The following is a 23,152-nucleotide window of genomic DNA, read 5'->3' on the forward strand; positions in this document are numbered from 1 at the left end:
TTCCTGCCCAGCTGAGAAGTTGGCTCATACCTCCCCTGATCCCACATCCAGCACCTTCACTGATGAACCAGTAATTATAAAATGCTCGCCTCAGTCCGAAGATTACTCTAACAATTACATTACATGATAATGAGTTTATAAGTTATTGGAAACAAAGCTTACATTTAAAATTAACCAACTGCACCTCTCAGCATTACCCCTGTTTTCCCTAACTTCACGTAGCATCTCTATTAGTCTGTGTTATATCAAGAATGAAAAACAGGGTATTTTCTTTCAAAATCCAAAAAAGCATTAACATAACCAGAATCTAAAAAGAGGTTCTACACCAGGGCCACTAATTTTTGAAAACAGTGATGCCAAAAACCAGGAGTGCTAAAATACTAATTCCACTTGACATTCTGATGGCACCCAGCCAAGGGACTTAATGCCAGAATCCACCACAGAGCTTTATTTGATTGCTTAATTGTTTTATGAGGCCAATTCCTAGATGAGCCACTTCATAAAACTTCCACATGAGAATGCCAGAAATACTCACTTTTGCAAAGCTCAACGCTACCTACAAGACAGGAGACTCACTTTAAATTTATAAAATTGTAGCGTGAAATCCATCTCATTTGCTTGAAGCTAAACACCTTTTTTGTCTTTAAATAAATACAGCTCCTTCCATTCAAGGATCAAATAACGTCACAAGCCTAACATCCATGGTACTCCTAATAAAGCACACACCATTATCCTCATTTGACACACTAAAAGCTAAAACAGAGGTTAAGTTACACAGCCACCGTGATGCAGCGCATCTGTGGCAGAACTGCTTTCAGTGCTGAGCTCTAATAATGAGCAGAGATGGGATTTTGAACACAACAGCTCTGCAGCATGACTAGTGAGAATGTTCCTGGCACTGTTACTCATTACAGTTGCTGGCCTGTTTCTTTTACAAAACCCCCTTCTCTTGAAATCAAACAGCACCTCAAAAGCAATCTTGGACAAGTTTTATTATAAACCTTATCTAGTAAAATCTGGCATATATGAGCTTTTGATCCAGTTCAACTCACTCCCCCCCCCCCTCCAATCAAACAAGCACATGCTAAAGGAAACAAGAATAGCTAGAAGGTAATATAATCTGTTAATCACAATTTACCCAAAAGGTCACAGTAATGACTCTCAGAGGCTGTTTAAAAACAAATCAAGATTATTTTGGTAAAGGTTATACAAACGGTTGTTATATTTTCAATATTTTTAGTGTAAGTGGGTTCCTACCCCTTGCTATTTTAGGTTCTCTGGTCACAATCCCCACATTCATTTGGCCTGCTCTTCTCCATCCCATTCTTCCCCAACTCGTGAAAATCAGCACTTGTGGCACTCATGGCAATTCATGGATGCACTGACAGACATTGTCATCACATTCATTTATAGTCTTATCTTAAATTATAAGGATTTAGCAGCAGTTCATAAAACACCTTAGCTGTCAGTCATATGAAAAGATGAGTATACCATCCTTCCACCCCCCCTACCCAAGAATCACGCCGTAAAAATCTGTATGTTGCCTAAGGAATAAACACAGAAATCCCAGATCCTTGCCAAAATGCACTGAACAGATTTACTTCATCTGACAGAGATAAACATAGAAGTCATGTCAAACAGGCAAAGTTACCTCTTGTAAAAGCAGGCGACCTCAGCTTGTCGAAGTGGTTTGGCACTACACAGGGCAAAACTTCAAACCAACCGTAAACCTAAAGTTGAACTCGCTGATATTTCAGGAAGACTGCACAAACAAACGTGAAGCCCCCTTTGTATTTCCACGTTTGTCTGGCCCTTTTCTTTTAAAGAGTTAAGCATGGTCATGCTAACAGCATCAACACCAGAAGCACACCACAGCTATTAACTTAAAACTGAATCAACTGTACGCTCTTTGGAAGAGATCAGCCTGCTGAAACTGAAGTTTTAGCCCTCGTGAAAATGAATTTAGGTAGGTCTTCACCTCAAGTCTCGCACAGAGCATGTGTCGGCCCAGCTTATAGCAGCTGTCTTGCTTCTAGGCCAGTTATTCCAAATTCAGGCTTCTATAACACTTCCAGACACCCCTGAAGACCAGCAGTCTGGACTACTGAAAGAGCATTCACATTGGTTTTACTATCTTATCAAAAGAAAACTTGCTTTTACTAGTATGATATGTATCTGGCTGCCGTGCTATTCTCAAAGGAAACCAACAGACAAGCCGTTCTTTGATCAACATGCTTACTGAACAGAACAGATTCTAACATTATGTAATAGAAACCAAATAAGCATATGCAAACATAATGGATTCATTACTGATTAGAGAAAACGTAAACTGTTTAATCATTCATAAATCTATTCTTACATGCATGGTAAACTGCACTCAGCCAAAAAAAGAATGTAAATACAAAGTACAGACCTGTTACACACACGTCTTGGAGAATGACTAAGGCTTTCTTGTTATTTTTAAATTAAAAAAAATTGAATCCTAACTTTTGTTCATGATGAAGATTACTAGACCAGAAAATTTTATTTAGGGAAAAATTTTTAGTAATTGTGCTCTTTTGATTTATATGTTCATGTACATTGTTGACTTATAAAATCCAAAAATCAAACAAAAAAAATCTAACACACCACTACCTCTCCACTAAATAAAAGTTACAACTGGTGTTATGATGAGAAGGAGGAATACACACTCTAAGAGCTGTTAGAGAGATAATACTGAGGAAGAAAACCAGAAATAACATCTGAATTACCACAAGATAATATGGGGTACAACATGTTTCAACATAATCTATATGACTACAATGACTAATATAGCCATTTGTGCAATGGCTTTCTGTACAGCTTCATGTGCCATAAGCCTGTGCTGAATGGAAAACTACTTACTGATTAACCACCTAAGCTGTAGTTTATTAAATGTAGTTCCAGATTACATTTGGAGAATAAAAAAAATCAAGAACTGGTCATATATTTTATAAAAGGGGGAAAAATGATATATGTCAAAAGCTGCTAGGTTGTACTGCAATATTAGACAAATAAGCACAGGTAATAATCCCAAGTCTTAAGATTTTTACAGGTGTAACTCATATTACAAAAATGCTGTTTTGCATACGTGCACAGGAGTTGACAGATGCCCATATGCAAGCAAGTCCAATTACTAAATTGAGGCCTGAATTTATATAAAAGTTTCATGTAGCGAGATACTTCAGTCCTTCTGAAATGCCTGCTTTGTGCAGTCATTTGCCTATATTGAAATGTTTTGGTTTCCCTCCTGTAGGTTAACAAGAACACAAGTCAAAGCAAACAGGAACATGAGTGGCAAAGGAAACTATAAAGTGTAAGTAAGTTTCATCAGACATATAAGCTGAAATAATAGGGGGAAAAAAATCCTCTTAGTCAGAGTTGTCAAAGTGTCATTTGTAATAGGAACAAGAGGGGGAAAAAACGGTGCTTCTCTGAAGTTTACACTGACAGCTTCTCTTGAAATGTCACACTGACAACCCAGACTGTCCCAACCATAACTGTACCTGATAGGAAAATGCACCCTCTTGGTGGCTACAGAGATCTGAAGGCAAACAAGCAGAACTCTCATTCACTTCCAACCCTTCAAAGCAAAGGTTAGAAACCAGTTACCTATGGCTTCAATCAGTGAAGTTAAACAGCGACTCCTCTTCTGCACAGTACACATGCCATCCCACATGCCATCACCTTACTTCACAAGCATACATCACTAGCTTATACGAGCTAAGGATCTAACCCAGCTAATTCAGTGAACAGGATCATGGATCTTTATTCTGCAATATACTGGACTTCAATATACCGAGGCTAGAGATATGGATGATCTGTGCAAGTGTAGTTATGTACAAGAAGATACGTGCATGTACTCTTCATATATATATATAGATAGATAGATACATACATATACACACACACACAGAAAGATACCACTTCTGGCACAGGAAATCCCCAAGATACTGTTCACTGAAGCCTGGTAGAGTACATGAGTTTCCCTGGTTTTATTCTCGGGTTTAGGCATCTGCTATTGACCACTTCTTGAGACAGAGACTACGCAAGGTGGCCCTCTGGTACCCACAGCAGTGCTGTTCTGTTCTCATCCCCATGGGTTCCATAGTCTGGACACTACTAGTTAGCTCTTTTCACAAAAGCACTCTGGGAAGTTTTGGAAAAAAGACCTGGAGGAGGAGAAGGCTTTACAGGTAAGCACTACAAGACTGTTCCAGGCAGCAGGGAAAGTACCATGAGCATATCTACTGGCTGAGGAGTTCAGAGTCCTGGAAGAGGATGGAAGAGAGAAGAGGGAAAGGCAGACAAGGAGGAAGGAGAGGAACAGGGAAAGGCTGGCGTTCTCCAGCACTTCTACTCCAGGTCCATTTCAGAACACAGCTATAATTTAAGTTATGAGTTAAAGCCTTTGTTTTGAAAATATCTGAACTCACTGCGTTTCTATTTGTGAATTTATGCTTAGCTTATCCAAATAAAACTGTACGCAAAGTAATACCCAGACTGCACTTTCCTTCACATTATGCGAACTGTTTAAAAAAATTAGGCAGTCGTTAATCGGTCGGATTATGCAAGAAGGCGCAAGAGGGGGAGAAAAAAAAAAAATCCTACGGTAGCCACGCATTCCTAGAATGCCAAGGAAGAGCCTGGGTGCTCTTCACCTCGCAGCGATCGCAAGGAACGGCCACGGCGCGCACTCCCCGGCACCGAAGGGGAGCAACCCGGCGAGGCGGGAGGGCGGTCGGAAGAGAAACCCCCGGCACGCCGCCCCGGCCCGTGGGGCGCGGGGGCTCCCCCGGGGCACCCTCCCGCGGGACCTACACCCCGGGCGACGCCTGCCCGCCGGCACCCCCGCAGCAGGGAGGCTCCCGGGCCGCTTCCACTCGCCCCGCGGGGAAGCCGGCGCTGACAGGAGGCCGGCCCCGGGGCAGCCCGCCCGGGGCAGGCCGCAGCTCACCTCGGTCTCCACCACTTCGTGGTAGGCGGGCGGCGGGTCGAAGCCGCCTCCTCCGCCGCCGCCGTCCCCGTCGCCGCCGCGGGGGCCCTGCCCGCCGGCGGGGGAGCCGTGCCCGCCCGGCGGGCCCTGCCCGCTCTCCATGGGCTCGTAGCCGCCGTAGTGGAGGCCGGGCCGCTCGTTGGTGAGCAGCGCCACGGCCTCGTTGATGTCGTTCTTGGCCAGGCGCAGGGCCTTGCGGATGGCGGCCGCGTCCGAGAAGCCCATGCAGAGCAGCGTGGTCATGTGCTGCTCCTCCTCGCTCTCCATGGCCGCGCCGCGCCGCGCCGGGCCGGGCCGGGCCGGGGGAGAGGGGGGAGGAGGGGGCCGCGAACCGAGGGGCGCCGGGCTCAGGCGCTGCCCGCCCCGCGCGCCGCCATGTTGACGGGAGCGCCTCTCCCCTCAGCCGCCGCCGCGGCGGCCGCCCCCGCCCCCCCGCGCGCGCCCTCACACACGCGCCCCCTCCGCTCCGCCCTCGGCCCGGAAGCGGCGGCGAAGCCCGGCTGGAGAGCGCACGCCGGGCCCGCGTCACGTGAGGGGGGAGGAAGCGGTGGAGCGGGAGGGGAGGGGAGGGAGGCGCAGGCGGGCATGAATGGACCGGCAGGGGAGGGGGGGAGGCATGCGAGGGAGCGGCCGTCGCCATAGCAACGGGAGCGGGCGGGCGTGGCCGGCGAGGGTCACGTGAGGGGGAGCGGCGTTGCCAAGGGAACGGGACCCCGGCCGGAGGGTCGGGCCTCGCTGCGGCCCGGCCGGGCCTCGGCGGTCGGGTGGGCCCTGCGCGGCGGAGCCCGCCTAGCGGGAGCTGGGCTGCCGGCTGTAGTCTGCGCGGCCGGCCTCCTGCCCGCTGCCGGTAGTTCCTCCTTTAATTACGGCTGTCGCTAGTGAATAAGTCCCGGAGGGGCATGGCCGGCGGGGCGGTGGCTGGGCTTTCACAGCGAAACACGAACAGGCCCGGGGGGGTAGGCGAGGGGGAGCTAGGCAAGGCGGGAAAGCGGGCAGGGGCTGGCGCACCAGGTGGGTGTCTGTGGGGAGGGAGGGAGCTGCTCGGGCAGGCGGTGGGCAGGTGTCCTTCTCTGAGGTGATGAGAGTCAGTTTTAAGGTGAAACGAAGTCCTGGCCCCTGCCGAAAGCTCCAGCCCTGCCTGCACGTTTGGGTGGCAGCTGGACAGCGAGTCCTGGGACGGAGGAGGTGAGCGGCGGCGTTTTGGGCCTGCCCGAGTGGAGGATGTGGTTTCCAGAAGTGCACCGAGAAGTTGCCATTAACTGCAGGCTGAGCGCTGCCGTCGCTGCCAGCTTCCAGCTTATTTCTCTGTAGAAATGTGTTCTTCAGGCGTATAACATAGCAAACAGAGATGCAAATCCATACAAAATGAAGTAGGGTGCAATCAGATAGCAAAAAAAAAATTTAAAATTGCTAATGCCCAAAGCAGAAAATAAGTTGTATATATTTCTTAAACACACTTTGTGAACTCTGGTACTGCATAGAAGTCAGTAGATCTGGATCTCCTGGCAATCTCCCAGGCAAAATTTATCACCTCGTTTTAATGATGTGTTTTCAACGCCCAGTGAAGAGGAGGAAGGAGGAAACAGATAAAAGATTTGTGAGGATCAGTTCTGGTATCTGCATATATACATTTATCTTTGGAGGCTTGTGTTTTCTGGCGTACTATTTTGTGTTAACAGTGGCTGGTAGCACTGAAAGCACTGGGTTTAGGAATCTAGAAACAACTGTCTGAACTCTCGGATACAAATTGCATTCAGTGTAAAGGAAACTTTCAAGTGTAGGGGACACCAATAATATTTAGGTGTCTAACTTACATGAACTTTCAGAGCTCAGTGTCTGTCTCTGCTCCTGAGCTTGTCTGTAGAAAGAGACAAACTGATGGATCAGTCTTGTTGGACTGGCAAGGTTTCAAATTAAATTTAGATTGCAGTATGCCACCAGTGGTCTTGTGTTCCTTGCATACTGACCTAAAAGGTAATCACAACTCCATCTTGTTCATTCATCTCTGATTTTTTTTCTGTAGGCTGACATTCAGTGGAATGGAGGTAATGTGCATATGACTCCGAACTTCAGCTTCTGGATCTAAGGAAGGTCTTTCATTCGTGCTGATCTCCAGTTATAAAAGAAACTGTTATGGCTCAAGCTTGGCAGGCTTCAGAAAAATTCCAGCACTTCAAATGCATTCAATTAATACACTGAATATTGACTCTCTGCTTGCTCACATGAGCAACATTTAAGTTACACTTTCTCATTTTTGAAGCATATTATAAATAACGGTTTAATCCTCAGAGCCTGATGAAGTCAGTTGGCATCATTTTCCCCTACTAATGGAAGAAAAGTTTGTAGGAAAAAGTATCTTTTATTAGATGTCATTATTGCTTTCAGATTTATTTCAAGGAAGTGCTCCTGTAAATTTGTGCTGAGCTAACTAATGAAAGCATACCAAAGGTAATGGAGGAACTGATTGTAATCCCAGGTGACTAAGAAAGAAGAGAATGCTTTACGGTTACGTTACCTATGCTCTATAGTCCAGCTGTTCTGATGGAATTTTGAAGGGAATTTGAATTTACCAATATGTAAGGGTAACACTTGGACACAGCAGCTTGACATAACTGACAGTGAGGTGTACTGGTCCTAAAATCAGTTTTTACAGACTTCCCTGACAGCACCTCTCTTGAGCCTACTTAAAGGACAAGATCATACATTCCAGCTTAATGAAGGAATGGGTGCATCTTTTTCTAGAAGTTATTCAGCCTGGAAGTCCCAGTTTGCAAATGTTTTTCATGCATTGTGACTTCAAGAAAAGTTGCAGGGAGAAGCACGGCAAACTTGTCTAATGGAGAACAAGAAAAGCAGTGAATGAGTCTTTCCTGATGAGGCACCAGGAGGTGCAAGGAGACCAGGCAAAGAAAAAAATTGAAGTGGGGAGCAAATATCCTCAAGATCTGCCTTTGGATAACTTGGAGTTTGCGCCTGTGTAGTTGCCAGTTTGATATGACACACATTTGCTAGTTATTTGATTGTGTTACTTTATGGAAAGTAGTTACTTTCTACAGAATGCATCATATGTATGTCCTGAAGCATGTCTGGACACGAGGAACCCCTATGTTACAGAAAAGAGACATTTTGGAACAGAAACTACTGTTTTGGTAAGTGGTCATGCTGTGACATCAAACCTGGCTTTTTGGGTTGACCGTGGTGTTGCCAGGTAGTCTAAAAATAGAGTTTGATGGAGAATTGCAATGACTTCTGCAGAGATGTTACAGTAGGAGTGTTCAGTTAATTTGTCTTTTTAACTGAAAATGCTTTTACGCTTTCCTTCATAAGCCTGTTTTAAAGCTAGTCCTGTGTTTACAGCTCACTCACTATTTAAACAGCGAATGCAGTGTTTTCCCTCAAAGAGAAACAGCTGTATTGTTCTGGTGGAACATACACATGCAGCCAAACTAAGAGGTGACTCTGGCTTGTTGAACTTGAAAATTTCCCTTGTTATTTACAGCTGTTGGGGAATGCAAACCAAAATCTCAGATGTAATTGGAAAATATCCTTGGCCACCCTGATTTTGTTTCCCTCTTTGTTGTACCTTCCCAGCCACGATTGTAACATATATACTTAGAGACTTTGATAGAAGGGAATGTGAAGTTTGTTATGTTGCCACCAAATCTTTAATTTCATGTATATGTTTTACTCAGGATAAAAGAGCATATTTTGTTAGAAGTACCATAGGAATATATTACCAAGGGAAGCTTAGTACGAGCTAAAACTTGCTGTTCATAAATCTTTTATAAAAAATGACTAAATATGGGAAATCAGGACAAAATTTAATTACAGGGCTCCACCACTGTACGGTACATAAGCACAGAAGGAGTTGTATGAAAACTGGAGTTACAGCAGCTAGAAGAAATTCCTTTGCAGTTGTTGCATGAATGAGGAGTGTGTGTGAGTCTGTATGAAACCCAGCTCCTTCGTTTGGAAGGGAAGAACACTCTCTTTCTCACTTGCGTTAATGGTTTGGGATTAGGCACCTCATATAGTTGGATCTCATGATGATAAGAAGAGGCTTCTGTCCTATCTGCCAGATGAACAGAAACACTCTCCACAGACCGCAGGGTAAATGTGTTTTTGTAGGCTTGAAAAGACGCAGCAAAGAAAATGGCATTGTCATACAGGAAATCTCATCACCCAGTGGAGACAAGAAGGTAGCTTGCTGGTGAGAAATATCCTGTCTCTGTACCCCTAAACATACCAAGCACTGACAAGAGGAACATGTTTACAGAGGTTTCCCTAATCTTATGGTTTGGACGTGCAAGGCACTTCTTTAGCGTAGCTGGCTGTTGGGGCAAAGGAACTCTTTACTACCTGAAGAAGGAGTATCTGAGATATTGTAGAAACCAGTTTTTGTATAGTGTTGTGAAGAATTAATTTAGGTATTCTGGAATGACTTTATCTTTCCTTCCTTCCTTTATTCCTTGTCCCACCCAGTCTCTTCCAGTTTCCTGCTTCTGCTTTATTTATAGCTAAATAGGTGGGATTTAAGAAAGTGCCTTGGGGACCAGATAGTGCAAATCCCCTTGAATTATTGAAAATCACATTTCTTATATGTAGGTGTTGATGAATTGTGTTTGGTTGCCTTTAGCAGAGGGGTTAAAAGCATTTGCGTAGTGAAGAACTATGTAAACCCCCTGAAAAGTACAGTTGCAATGGACAGATAACAAAATGCATTTGACTCCTCAGGTAGCTATGCAGCTTCACACAAAACAAAGATTTTTTTAGCAGACACAAGAAGTATTTGAGTCTATTCACGAGCACCAGCTGACAGATTCATTCAATATACTTTTAGACTTTGTCTATGCTAGGAGTTTTTGCTGCCTTCACAGCTTTTGGCCAGCTAGAAAGGAGATTTGTACTGGGGTAACTGCCAAGGCAAAGCCTGCTGTCAGCAATGATTTGCAAAGAGGCAGTTTACGTTGGTCTCAAGCTGGGACTCATGTACACTAGTAATCATAATTACAATATTTAGCTCTAATACAGTGCTTTTCAGATGGGTATCTAGAAGCCTTATAGGGGGATGAAGGGGTATCATTAGCTCCTCAACATGTATTAATTTTTACAACTGCTACAAACCGTAGTCGGGCTGAAAGGGAAGAAGAAAGGCGAACAGATCTCTTGGTGTTGATGTGCCTCCTCCAGCAAGTCTGTCCCCGTTTTTATTCTAGTGTCCAAAGGGAACAGGAGCTGAACCATGACCATTTTTTCTGCAGCAGAAGCTGAGTACCCACTGGTCTCCTGAATACAAAAATGAAGTTTCATACTGTTTCCCTTGAATGGAAGCAGCATGACGTGAGCGTGAAAAGAGTGAAACAGTATGTTAAGGGAAACACGACTGAAAGGAGAGAACAGCTGACCCCAGGGGCTGAGCAGATCTGCCCCCTCTGCTTCACTGTATAGGTTTGTTTTCAGCTCTTCAACTCAGACCGTCTCGTGGGTCCCACAACACATCTCCACAGCTCTGGGCTGAAAAATGAAACAATTGCAAGGAGGTTGCTCATTCTTCCTGAAAAAAGCTTCACAAGCTGTGGAAAATGAAAGCTAAGGCTGAACTTTAGAACAAGCTGAAAGCACTAAGATGCAGAAATGCAGAGTGAAGCCATTCAACAGAATCAGATTTGGAACAGAGCCCTGAAAAAACCTGCAGTTATGACTAATCCATTTTTAATGTGTGTGGTTGTAGGTAAAATCACTTCTTTTAAAGATCATTTCTCTCCCCACGTTGGTTACAGTTCTTTACTGTCATTTTAGATAAATGACGTGTTGACATGTGAGTTCAGTATCAGATGAACTGCAATGACAGAATTATTTCTGATGCTGGAGTGGCCCTGGCTGAGCTGCTAGCGAAGGGGAGAAACAATACAAACAGGATATTCAGTGTCGAGCTGCAGCGGCACCCTGAGAGACCCACCCAGAGGCAGGCACTTGAATGCTCACTCTATCCTTCAGCCAAGTTAGCTGAGGAAACTCGACGTAATAGTAGACCGTAGAGCTCAGTTTGTGCAGGGACAAACTCATGCAGTGACATTTTAGAAGTGAAACAATATGAAATGGAAACTTCTGGTGTTCTTGTTACACTGAACAGTCTGTGAGGCACCACACAGTTTTACAGGGCAGCCTTTGGGTGCTTTTATTTTGTCCTCAAATTGTCCCAGCCTTGCTCGCTGATCCCTTCTCAGGGGTCCTTCTGATCCTGTGATACAGAGCCACTGAAGTTAACACACTGCTGTAGGGAGGGGAGATGTGGTATGACAGTCTGTGTTTGAGTGTCATGGCTGTTGTCATACCAATCCAACATTTACAGACCCTGCAGTCTTAATATAATCAGTAGAGCTGTGAATTGGAGTATGAATTCAATGCAAACAAGCAAGAGACTGTGGAGGGGAACAGCATGGAGACTCTGTTTAGGCAGGTAGGAAACAGTGCAGTGCATCCAACGCTGATGGGATATGCTCAACTTATGGACTACATCAGTCTAGCTAAGGGCAGTGCAGTATGGCAACAGTGCTTGTAGTAACACGCAGTACTCTTGAGGGTGAAGGCTGTTTTCTGTAGTGCGTGTGCATCTGATATCCAGGAACAAAAGCAGTTGGCATTTCCCGGTGTAGGCTGAAATGTGGTGCAATGTGATAGAGCAACAGGGAACTCCTTGCTGGCTTTTTGCCCTCTGCAGATTCCTTTTGAATTAGGTTTTGACCTTTAAAGCAAGATCTGCTTCTTCAGTTTCTCACTGTCTAAATTCTGCATTGAAGCTTGAGAAACAAGTCTGTGAAGCTGGAGGATTTTTTTAAGCTCTAATTAGTGAAACACAGAATAGGTAGGAAGGAGTCTGCTGAGGGAGAGAATCACCAAATGGAAACCGTTTTACAGATCTGGTGCCTTTTGTTTTTTATTTTACTCTGTTCCACGGCAACACAGGCCTGTGTGGTGCTGGGCTTAAATCAGCACAAAAAACTAGTTTATATTAAAGACTGGCCCACCATTCCTCTCCTGCTCTTACGAGGCACCTCTACCTCCTGATCAAAACACCACCTTGTTTGCCCTCACTGATGTGGAAACCCAAAGTCATGTTCCTGCTGCCAGGGTTTTGTACTAGAGCACTGCAGCTGCTTGGCACCAGCAGCCCCATGCAGGAGTTTGGAGGTGGGAGAGGTGAAAACCACTATCCTGACTAAAAATCTGGGGGTATTTAGGCAGAGGGGCTGTGCTGGAAGAACCTCTTTCCCTTTTTGACTTTCTTTAACATTGCCATTGCTCTACTTGTATTTGCACAGGATTTCTCAATTTGTTATTTGGGCAGATTCTGTCATTTCATGCAGATTATTAAGTGCAGGCTGAAGGGCAGCTGAAACTGAAACTCAGCTTGGGGTGGGAGGCAGCAGCCGTGCTGTGCCAGAGGAAGGCCTCAGTGCTGTGCTTAGGGATCTGCAGGTAGGGCTACCAGGGAGGTGGAAACGTGATTATTTTTGGTTCAAACACAAGGCTTAAGTTTTCAGAAACACCCAGAGGTTCTTCAAGGCTGTGAGAGCCTAAAGCCTTAGATTTCTCCTGCCTCATCTGCCTGCTGGCACGCACAGCCATGCTGTCCCTTTCACAATCCATTTGATCTGTCAGTGACTCATTTGAAGGCTCTCTATCTTCACCAGCAAAGTGCTTCAGGGCTGAGTCGCACCCATGTATCAGCTCTGTTACTGTACCCTGTTATCAGCTACTCCTTTCACTCCTAGGGTGCTCCCAGCTTTTGATCTGTTACCATACTGCAGCAACAACTTCCCTTGTTTTTTAATGCTGCATTACATTGTGCAAGGCTGTCATCAGTCCACAAATGCTGCAGTCTCTGCTGTCTGTGCGCTGCTCTCACAAGTACATCCATACTTTTTCTCTAAAGCATTAAATAAACTCTTGTTCCCCTCAATCCTCAAATAATGATAGCGGAAATCACTTTGCTACAAGATGACAATTTCCATCAGACACTACATGGAGATATAATGATATGGTTAATTCTTCCCTTCCTTCTCCCTGCATTTGTCTGGCTGCTGCTTTTAAAAAACTATGGGGCAAGGGCTGTTTACTCCATCCAGCACCTGGTGCTGTGGGCTCTGACTGGTCTGTAAATCCTAACGTTACTGAGCAGTGATGAAGTGCCCTTTTGCTGGCCAGGCTGTATCTTGTTTAATTTGAAGTTGATTCTGTCAAAGCTAGAGACCTCAGTGGAAAGAAAGGTGCTCTCTGTGCAGCAGGACTGAAAACGCTTTCTGTGTTTTACAGTTTTTTACAGTGACAAATGGGCAAAAGCAGAGACAACTTATTTGCTTAAAATCAGCTAAATTCCTAGTATTATTGGAAGCAAGAGAAGCAAGACCAGTAGCAGCATCTGAGCTGGTTCTGCTGGAGATGGCGCTTATCAGATGGCCTAGCAAAACCATCCTGACTTGTAGGATTTGGGGCAGAAACTCCAGCGTAACACACATGCCATCTCAGCCTACGGAGCAGTCAATTCCTGCTGTCGTGGTGCAGATCAGTGATCCAACTCGTTTCATCTGACACTCAAGGGTGGGCCTTGGCTGGGCTATGGGGTGGAGGACGTGTTTACTGCACTGGGTCATGCAATAGCTGGAAGGTTGTGGCTACCTAGGTGTTTGTCTCCTAATGGGGTGCAGCCAAGTGGCACAGCCCATATCTGCAACACATACCTAACACTGGGAGTCCTGACCGCAGTATGCTGATCCTAACATGATTTAATAGTGACGAATCACTTTCCTTCCACTGGCCAGGTTGGGCTTATTTTATTCATACCTTAAAACCTCTCTTTTCTCCCACACTGTGATCTGTGCAAAACTGTTTGGCAAGTTAAAAGCTCTGCCTGTGGTGTGTGGGCAGGAGATGGGCCACAGCCTGGTGCAGAAAACATGTGAGATGTGGTCCAGGCTTGTGGGGGGAATGAGGCAGGTACCAGAGGTGCCAGTCTTGTGCTCAGTTCATATGACTTGCCCAGCCTGTTTCACAGACTCATAACTACTGATCCTTGACTATGTTTCAGGTCTGGCCTACAGTTACTAATTGTCAGTGTCCTGGGGCTTCTTCTAGGTTTTAATTGTTCCTATTAGTATGACAGATGCTGGAAATATGGACACGTTGGAGAAAGGTGGTAGTGTTTTCGTTGCTGCTGTTGTCATCGCTGGGGCTGCTGTTAAAGCTGCTTACTGGCATTTGCCCTCCTGTGAAATGTGTAGGTGAGCTATTTATAAATGTGCAGAGAGATCCCACATCTCTAGCTCGTGCTCTGATTTAAGGGTAATCCCCACCAGGCAGGGAGAATCTGTCCAGGGCTGCAAAGGAGGTTAGTGTCAGAATTGAAAATAATCCACTTTGAGCCTCAGCATTGTCTTTACGATGGGGTGGATTTATGGGGGCAGGAGTGGGAGTGGAGAAGCAGCATACTGTTTCCCTGTTAGCTCTGCCTTTTACAGCCTGATCTCCCATCTTCAGGGTGAAGAGAAGCACTTTTCCTGCTGCACAGCCCCCTCTCCTGTCTTCCCCTCTCTCTACACAGCAGATGCATGCAGCTCTGTCCTGGGCTGCATTCAGCCTCAGTCTTCACTTGCTTTTACTCTTCCTGTCTGGAGCGGATTTAGCCTGGTGTGCAGTGGGGAATGGCCCTTTTCCTGGAGCGGTCCAGTCTCAGGCACACGGGGGACTGGAAGTACAGAGACACAGTCTCTGTACTTCTCAAATATTCTTCTGAAAGTAGATACAGCAACTTGCTTTCATTATTCCTCTCCTGAAAGGTGCAAATTACCTCACTCTTTAAAGCATGCAGTTTCTTGAACAGCAAGATTAATATAGCTGGATTTCTAGTGTATCTGATTGTCTTTTACCTTTCCACATGTGGATTTGCTGATGACTAATAACAGGCAAGCTTCTCAGCCTGTCCTCAGTGGGAACATGATTCTTCTGCCTGACTCCCACTTTTTATGAAGCTGAGGGAAATGATCTACCTTTGAGGCCTGCACCTCAGTGTCCAGCTTGGTTAGGGCTGACCAAAGGACTCAAGTAGGATTAGACAGACACAGATGCACCCCAAATGGATAGCATGAGCCTAATTGCCATAAGAAACAAGGCTAATGCTATGTGGTTGCAGTGAGGAAATGAGACTTGCTGCTTTCCCTAGGAGCTCCTGGCGTGCTGGCTGCATCTGTAGGACACACTGCCCTCTCTTGGTCCTTAGGTGGGCTCTGGATCTGGGCTGAGGGACCAGCTCTACCTGAGTGTTTGGGTGGCCAAAGGACAATTGCTGGAGCCTTGTGGAGGAGTCTGATATGTGCTGTGATTTATAAACTGGGTCAGAGTTACGGACTTTGTAGGTGATTCCAACATCCCCTCCAGGACCTCATGAGAGGGTTTATGTGGAGCTTCAGCACCACATGAAATCAATTGTGGGAAAAATAATTTACGAGTGATTTTATCATTGTATGTGAGAAAGCGATGTAAGAAACTGCAGAAATCTGCTAGCTGGATTCTTGAACAGATGGTGGAAGACTTTCATCTGTTTTTTCTTGTAAATGAGAGTTTTATGTAAATGTTGGAAAATCATAATTATGACATAAACATTTCAGAGAATTTACACTTCCAGATGTAATAGAGTTGTGGGAGCAATCTGCGAACAGAGTCTTGTTTGAAAGAGACATCTCTGCCTTGATCTCAGCAGTGCCCTTTGGGGTTACGCTAGCTCGGAGCCTGTCCCTGGCTGCTGCCTGAGTGATTTAGTGAAGCTGAGCGCTGAACTGCTCAATACAGGTATTTTAACAAGTGGGATGTAATTGTTTCACATCTGCATATTTCTGCTGCACATTGTGCCTGTTCCTGCCCTTGTGGGGGTTATTTTGTGCTGGCAGTGTCTGACATTGTGTTCAACCTTTTTTATGTCCTGTAGAACCTCATTAATCTGCACTATCTCCTTTTTGAATTACTGAAATGTCATGTTACAGCAAGACGGGGGGGCTAGGAGAAGTTAGCTGTTTTTCAGAGCGATTGTGTTCTTTTGTTTTGTCTTTTATCAAAATAATTGTTGTCGGCAAGAAAACCCAATGTGACTTGGAAGTGCATGTACTCACTGTGCGTACTCCTGAAGGAGCAGCAGATGGAAATAGGCAGTGCTTGGGTCAGAGCGCCCCGGAACGGTGAGTGTCCTGGGGCTGCACAAGTTTATGGATATCTCCCCTTTCATCTAAATGCACATGGAGCCACAGAGCTAGTTCTAAAAAAAAAAAAAAAGAAAAAGATACTGTGATCCCAGCTAGTTTGAAAAAAAAAGAAAAAGATACTGTGATCCCAAATGTCTCCCCTCTCTTACCTGTCTTACTCGAGGGGTCCTCCCCTCACTGTGCACCTCCTGTGTGGATTGCAGATTGCCCCATGTGCCTGTATCTCTGTTTCTGCGCGTGCTGGTACTGCCTGCTCTGCGCTGTCAGTGTCTGGCTCCCCACAGCTGGGAAGTCCCCGGGGGCTATACCCACATTGTGAGTCAAACCCTAGGCAAAGTCAAAGTCTGAACACCTACACAGGGAGTGGGAGAGCTGGGTTTTCTGCATTGTAGGGGAGTTCGTACACACCTCCTGGAGACTGCCTGAAACCACAAGCTGCCAGGGAAGGCCTGGGCAGGCTGAGGGAGGGCTTGGGGCACTCTCGCTGGGAAGCAGAAGGGTAGAGCGGGGCAGAGTTACCCACACAAGGAAGCCTCGTGTGCTCGGACAGGAGGAGCAGGCTCTGGGCTCTGCTCTCAGCATGCTTTTGCTAAGATCCTGAGGAGACATCTCTGTTTTAGGAACACATTGTCCTGGGGCACAGGACGCCTGCTGAGTGCTCTGCCAGGCTGGTACTCCTTCTTATGCTTTTAAAAGGAAAAAAATAACTTCTGATCCACAGTACCCCACAGTGGGGAGTGCCTGCCCTTGAAGAGCAATCTCAGCTCCAGATGTAAAGAAGCCTGGCAGCACATAGTGTTCAGAGGGAGAGGCATCCAAAGTGATGTCTCTGCTTGCTTGCCTTTGCCTGTTCCCGCTCCAAGAAATAGATTTTTTTGTGCCTAATGCTTGCTAGGAGGGCTGAAGTGCCTTACTTGGGTTTCTGAATCCTGGGGGGGGGCTGTAGGTGCAGAGATACATTGGGTTAACATGGAGCTGGTTACCTGACCTGCTCTTGTCATCCTGTGACAGATAAATCACAGCATTAGGTGGGAAAACATATGCTGGCTAACAGAGCTTGGCTGCCATTGCCCCCATAATGCTGAGGAGTGTGGGTCAGCCACAGCCCCAAAGCACTGGGGTTTCTCTGCAGTGCTCAAACTGACGACATGTCTGGCATGTGGGTTTGGTGAGCAGCAGTGAAGCCCCATGCCCACTTCTCAAGCTTGCCTTTTCCTCTGGCAGCCCATGGGTTTCCTCAGGCCATGGACTACACCTGGCAGTCTTGGCCTGTGGACCACCAGAAGTCAGATTATGGTGGGAGGAGTTGGGCTGCCAGGAAGGGGAACCTTTCCATGAAAAAAATTAAGCACAGATTTGCCATCATGGGAAGAAATGGCATTTATCTTGCTGGATCTCCCCTGCCTCTGCTTCAGGAGGGTGTATGTGTCACCTCTGTGGTTTCTGAGGTTTGTGACACCTTTTTTGGGAGTCTGCCATGCAGTGACTGCTCATGTGTATCAGTGGTCTACTGGCTGTGTTGTGATTTCCTTAGTCCTGTCCCAGTGAGAAACCAGCCATCTGAAAGTGGAAAGTTCCTGACTCAGTGCCCAGCCTCACCACTTCTTTCCGTGGCCTTGCAAGCTCACTGCTAGCAGTAAGCTGCTCCGTGCTGGTACTGTCTGGCTGGACTAACTTGAGGGAAAGGCACCCTCCAAGCTTAACTGAGCTCACTCCAAATCTCCACTTGGTATTTTTATAGTGATTTACACCTTTCTGAGGTCGGGCCTTTGAACCAGAATTTTCTTTAAAACTGAAATGAAAAGGGAAAGCTGGAAAAACAGCCAAAGGATTTTTTTTTTTTTTTCCCCAATGCAACAAGCCAGGTTTTGAAGACAGCCTCGGATTCCTGCTGGCCAGCTGCACAAAAGACATTTTACATGTGGCAGCCTTGCTGAGTGATTAGCTTGTGCAGGTCTGGCTGTAGGTGACCAGCCTGGGCAAGTCCGCAGGTAGCCACGGAGAAGTCCAGAGCGGGGGAGCGTGTGCATTCACATAGACAATTTGTTTTGCAGTTCTCACGCTTCAGCTTGACCAAAACCATACCCTGACCTTATAGCTACAGGCAAGATCAAAATGACTTAGCAACTGTTATTTATCCACTTACGTTAGTCACTCATGTAATTAGAAGCTGAAGAGACACGCATTTTACGCCGGCCGTGGGTGACCGGGCGGGAGCCCTGCCAGTGCGGCAGGCTTTAGCTGCTGCCAGCAGGGGACACTGTTGGATAGCCTATAGACATGGCATGACATAGCCTATAGACCCCTCTCGGCGTGGCAGGTCGCGTTTCCCTCTATGGTTTGTCTGGGTTTGGTCACCCCGCACTCCCAGCCTCAGCCTCCCTCCAGCACCCTCTGCTAAGCTCGCTGGCCTTGGAACTCCTTGCTCTGGCACTAGTTTCTTTAGAGCTGTTCCCTGCAACCACAGCTATTCGTTTTCCTCGGGCAATTTTATCGCACAAGGTCACCGTGTTGCAGTATCTTGTGTTTCATTCTGTCTCTCCTCCCCCGAGGCAGGTAGCCAACACACCAGTTTGCTGGGAGTGTGTCAAGGACCTGCATGGAGCTGCAGGACTTGGCATGCTCGGACCAAGAGACATAAGCCAGACGGAACGTGCCCTGAAGTTTGGAAGCACTTGGAGTAGAGATTTGGGTTTGGACCTGTTTAGGAGGTTAAGTTCAGTCTGGGTTCAGACCACTCCAGTTCCCCATGTTAAAAAATGTCCTATAATTCTATTCCCTGTAATAAGAGTGAAGTGTAAGGTTCATTGATTTTGAAGTTAGTGCCTTGATGGTTTGTGCAATAAGAAAGACGTGTCATTACGTGCTTGAAATTAAAAAGAAAAAAAAGTTGTCAGATTGCTTTTTTAGTTGGAAAGAGGCGTTCCTTAAGGAGCCTGAACAGGTGGGCATGTGAGTGATGTGGCTTCCTGCAGGTTTCCGTCTGAGAAAAGCAAGTTGAATAACTTGTGTGTAAAAAGGGCCTCCCCTCAGGGCTGATCACTGAGCCTGGGCTTGAGGCGAGGCAGAAGGCAGTGTCCATCGCTGCTGGTGAGAGGGTCCTCTCGGCACCCCACCCCAGGGAGAGCAGCTTGGCTGTGCTGGCTCTCATATAGGCAGCCTTGGGGGCGGGGGAATGGAGGAGAGACTGTGAGCCTTGTCTGGGGACTGTTCACTCATGGTGGCAAAAATGGATTTTGCTCCTTACAAAGAGAGGGCTTCCTTAGGTCCAAACTCAAATGGAAAAAATCACTCTTGACTGATTCTTTGCGGTTAAACCCATGGTTCACACTTTCCCTGGGGCCTGCTTCAGTACTGGCTGTCCCCAGCCGCAACTTCTCCAGACTTTTGGAGTCACTTAGCAAAATGATGGAGAATTGGACCCTGCCCCAGGCAGCACAGAGACATTTTGCAGGGCCTTGTTCTGAATGTAAAACTGCTTCGTCTGTGAGAAGTATTGTGATGATTATAATTTTGGAGGGGAAGCTCCTCTGTTTTAGGATCCTCCATGGCATGAGGTGTCTTCTGATTTGCAGCATTGCCTGAAGATCAGGACAAGGTTGTTACCATCTGCTGTTATGTCTTTCACTGCTAACACACAAATTTAGAGAAAACATGGATCTGTTGTCTCTGCTCATGCCATTTGGCATAGCTTCCTTGGGTTCAAAGAGTTTAGTCCAGCTGAGAATCTGGTCCATCTTGTACACACAGGGCTTTGTTTTATGTAATGGTATTTCTCCAAACATCTTTGCTAAGTGCTAATAGTGCACCGGGGAGAAAGTTCACGCTTGTGCTTCGGTGTGAACTAGTGTGCTGAGGAGCTCCATGCGTTGTGCTTAGACCAACAAACAGGGCTTCCAACACCTCTGTGATGGGGAAGGATTTTTAGGTGGCAGTTTCCTTTCTATTCAGGAGATGAAGTGCCCGCAACACTTACTGTAGGAGAATTTAGCTGGTCAGCTCATGAGTGCTTTTATATTTGAAGTGTTTAAAAAAGGGGATGGTGATTTTAGAAGTGAAGAGTAAAAATGGTCTGGCAGTCAAGTGATGTTTGAGGATAAATGTAGTGTAGGCAGTGTTCCCTTGTAATATGTCAGGAGGCGGGAGGCAGCAGTCTGTGTTAATTATGCTTTCGGTTAGCAGCCAATGCCTGTGCTTTAGCCGGGACTAACTGTGCTGATTATGATTGATTGGAATTCCAGAGAAGACTCAAACTCAGTGTGTCTTCTCAAAGCGGTGGATAAGTATGCTGAGATGATAATAATAATTAATTAAATTTTATATTCTTTATGGTGCTTTGTCCCCTGTGATGGTAGAAGCATTTTTGTAATCCAGAGTGTGTTGGAATATTCCTGGAACATTTCTTTCCTAAGGAGTATTCTCATTCAGAAGACTGCTTCAGCTCACTGGGAATGAAAGTCTCCTGCAGAGCCCCAGATTTCATGTGCCTGTGGCAGCCTGGGAATTGATGGAAAGAAAAGGAAGGTGCTGAAACTTGTACGAGAAAACTCTCTACTGCCCTCCATCCCACATTGCTTCCTGAAGTGGCTGAGGAGTGGCAGGGCCTTCTGGTTCTCATAGAGACACTGAAGGGTCTTCATGTCACTGAGGTTTAGGCCATGTGTTGGAAAGATAGTTTTCTCCTATAATTGAAGAAGAAAGAGATATTCTGACATGAGAACGGGGGTTGACATTTCACTGCCATGTTATACCCAGGGAAAAAATGGGATCTGTGGCAAGAGTGGATATGCTTGCATTTTTTATTAACTATCCAGAGCAGATGAGATGGCTTTATCCTCTTACTTTTGCTGCAGGGAGACAGCAAAGTCCTGATCTAACATAGAGCCTGCAACAGCAAAAGGTAAATATGTGAATTTCTGTTGGATCATCCCTTTTGCATCAAGTAGCTCTGGCTTTTTTGACCCAGTATTAGGAGTCCTAGAGTTGGGTTTAATATTTCAGGGTACGATGGCTTGGACTGCTCTAGTTTTGAATCCTTTTCTACAAAGTCTCTTTTTTCCTCCTGGCTGTTTGATTGGCTACATTGCTGAGTAGACTATGAAAATTGGGAGTCAGAAGTGGTCTGAAGACAGTCTCCTGCCCCTGCAACCTCTCTGGTATAGCAGGGTAAACCAGGAGCAAGGGTGGGTTTTTGCCAGTGGAAGCTGGGATCTGAATCTAGTTTTTAGATCCATTGATTTCAGTGGATTTCCTTATGGATTGAATCACCCCTTTATCCTGGTTGGATCATATACCTGCTAATAGGTCTGGTGATAAACTTCTATAGAGGGTCTGCTTGGAGTTAGCAACCATGCTGTGGAGGACAGGCACCCCTCCCACCCCTTTTTATAAGTAATGCTTTTTGTCCGAATTTACCTCTTGCAAATATATTGTAAACATGCACAACATATAGAGAAGGAGAGACCAGAGCCTTATGGCTGGGGTCTGGTGCAGAGGAGCAGGAGGACACCAGCGATCTGCTTTCATGGAGTGAGCACGTGGAAGCCACTTGCTCTTGTGCCTCAGTTTCTCCCTTTGCAAACAGGGGGACTTGGTAACAACTTCCTTGCAAGATGACTCCCACAGTGTGGCATTGGTGTCTCTCTGTAACACAAAGCCCCAGCAGAACAGCTCTTGCAGTGTGATATGATTTAAATTATTTAGGGTGTTGTCATGTGATCAGAACTGATTGAGTTCCTGTGGCTTAACAAGTTGCCATCTGTTATCATCCCCATTATGAATTATGCATTAGCTTAAATCAAGGCTTAAACATAAGGAGTTCAAGCAAAGTCCTCACCCCAATGATACCATAAAACTGTCTTTAGGGCTGTTAGTACTGGATCCAAAACATTGCAGCCACATGAGAGAGCATGCTGGTCCAGCACAAGCTCTCTCTGCTGGTTCAAGCCATGCTGGCAGGTTCCTTTGGCAGTGGCAGGCTTTATGCTGAGCCAGGTGTCATCTGCCCTTCTGGTGTAGGCTCATAAAACTGGTGAAAACTCTATTGCCTGTGTCCGGGCTGAGTGGACAGAAATGAGACCATAGTCCCACACCGGAGTCCCAAAGATCTCAGTATTGTGTGGTCAGGGAGCTGCTGCTGAAGAAGGCACAGTGACCACATGCTGAATGGCTGGCTAACTTGATGTGAGGCTTTGCGAAGCTGTGGGCTCTGGAAGTGCCATGAGCCCTACTGTAAAACCTGACAGTATACATGTGTGCGGTGGTGTCAAAGTGGCCATTTGCAGTAAAACACTTCAAGCCCAACTCAGACATTCATCTGAGTCCTCTGGCCTGGAAGCGTCGTGGCCAGAAAGCAGGCTCCACCAGAACATTCCCATTTCTCAAGCTGATCTACAGTGCATCAGCTAGTCAGTGCACTTTCCCTGCGAAGGAGAGGTGCCTCGAGCCGCTCCAGCTGTGTGTATGGGCTACTTCCCTCTTAGGCCAAAGTGCCGTTGCTCCTTCATAGCTCAGGAAGCTCCCGCTGGCTGAGCTGTGAAGTCTCTCCCTTTTGGTTGTGTAGCTGATATTGGATCTGCAGTGGCGAAAGCAGTTAGGGCCTGCTCTTCTTCCGAGGGTGCAATTCCCTGATGTCCCATCATCTCTCAGTCACATTTACAGGCCAGGGTTTCTCTGCCTGCGATACACCAACACCAGGCAGCCAGCTTGGCAGCCCAGGGTGATGGGGGCAGGCTTGGCTCTTACTGCAGTTCTGGGGTTGGCTGAATTCATACACTTTTGATGGGCAGCAGATTGGGTCAGCGACCTTGTTCTGATGCAGAGGCAGGCTGTTTATTACCATCCATTTGAGATCAGAGCCCATAAAATAAACATTTCTCTCTGTGGG

General features: G+C 46.3%; 1 protein-coding gene across 2 annotated transcripts in view; it reads right to left on the reverse strand.

Annotated features, from left to right (window-relative positions):
• The window catches only part of USP24 (ubiquitin specific peptidase 24), a 66,099-nt gene extending 60,611 nt beyond the window's left edge, over positions 1-5,488 (reverse strand). Inside the window, exon 1 of one of the 2 annotated variants that reach the window (XM_075508833.1) lies at positions 4,976-5,488. In XM_075508833.1, coding sequence (XP_075364948.1) covers positions 4,976-5,281 — 306 coding nt within the window. In that variant the 5' untranslated portion in view covers positions 5,282-5,488. The remainder of the gene's footprint in view (positions 1-4,975) is intronic. The other variant, XM_075508834.1, reaches the window with a different exon arrangement.
• Positions 5,489-23,152: the final 17,664 nt, after the last annotated feature.

The sequence above is a fragment of the Mycteria americana genome, chromosome 7, assembly GCF_035582795.1.
Source record: "Mycteria americana isolate JAX WOST 10 ecotype Jacksonville Zoo and Gardens chromosome 7, USCA_MyAme_1.0, whole genome shotgun sequence".
NCBI classification, from domain to species: domain Eukaryota; kingdom Metazoa; phylum Chordata; class Aves; order Ciconiiformes; family Ciconiidae; genus Mycteria; species Mycteria americana.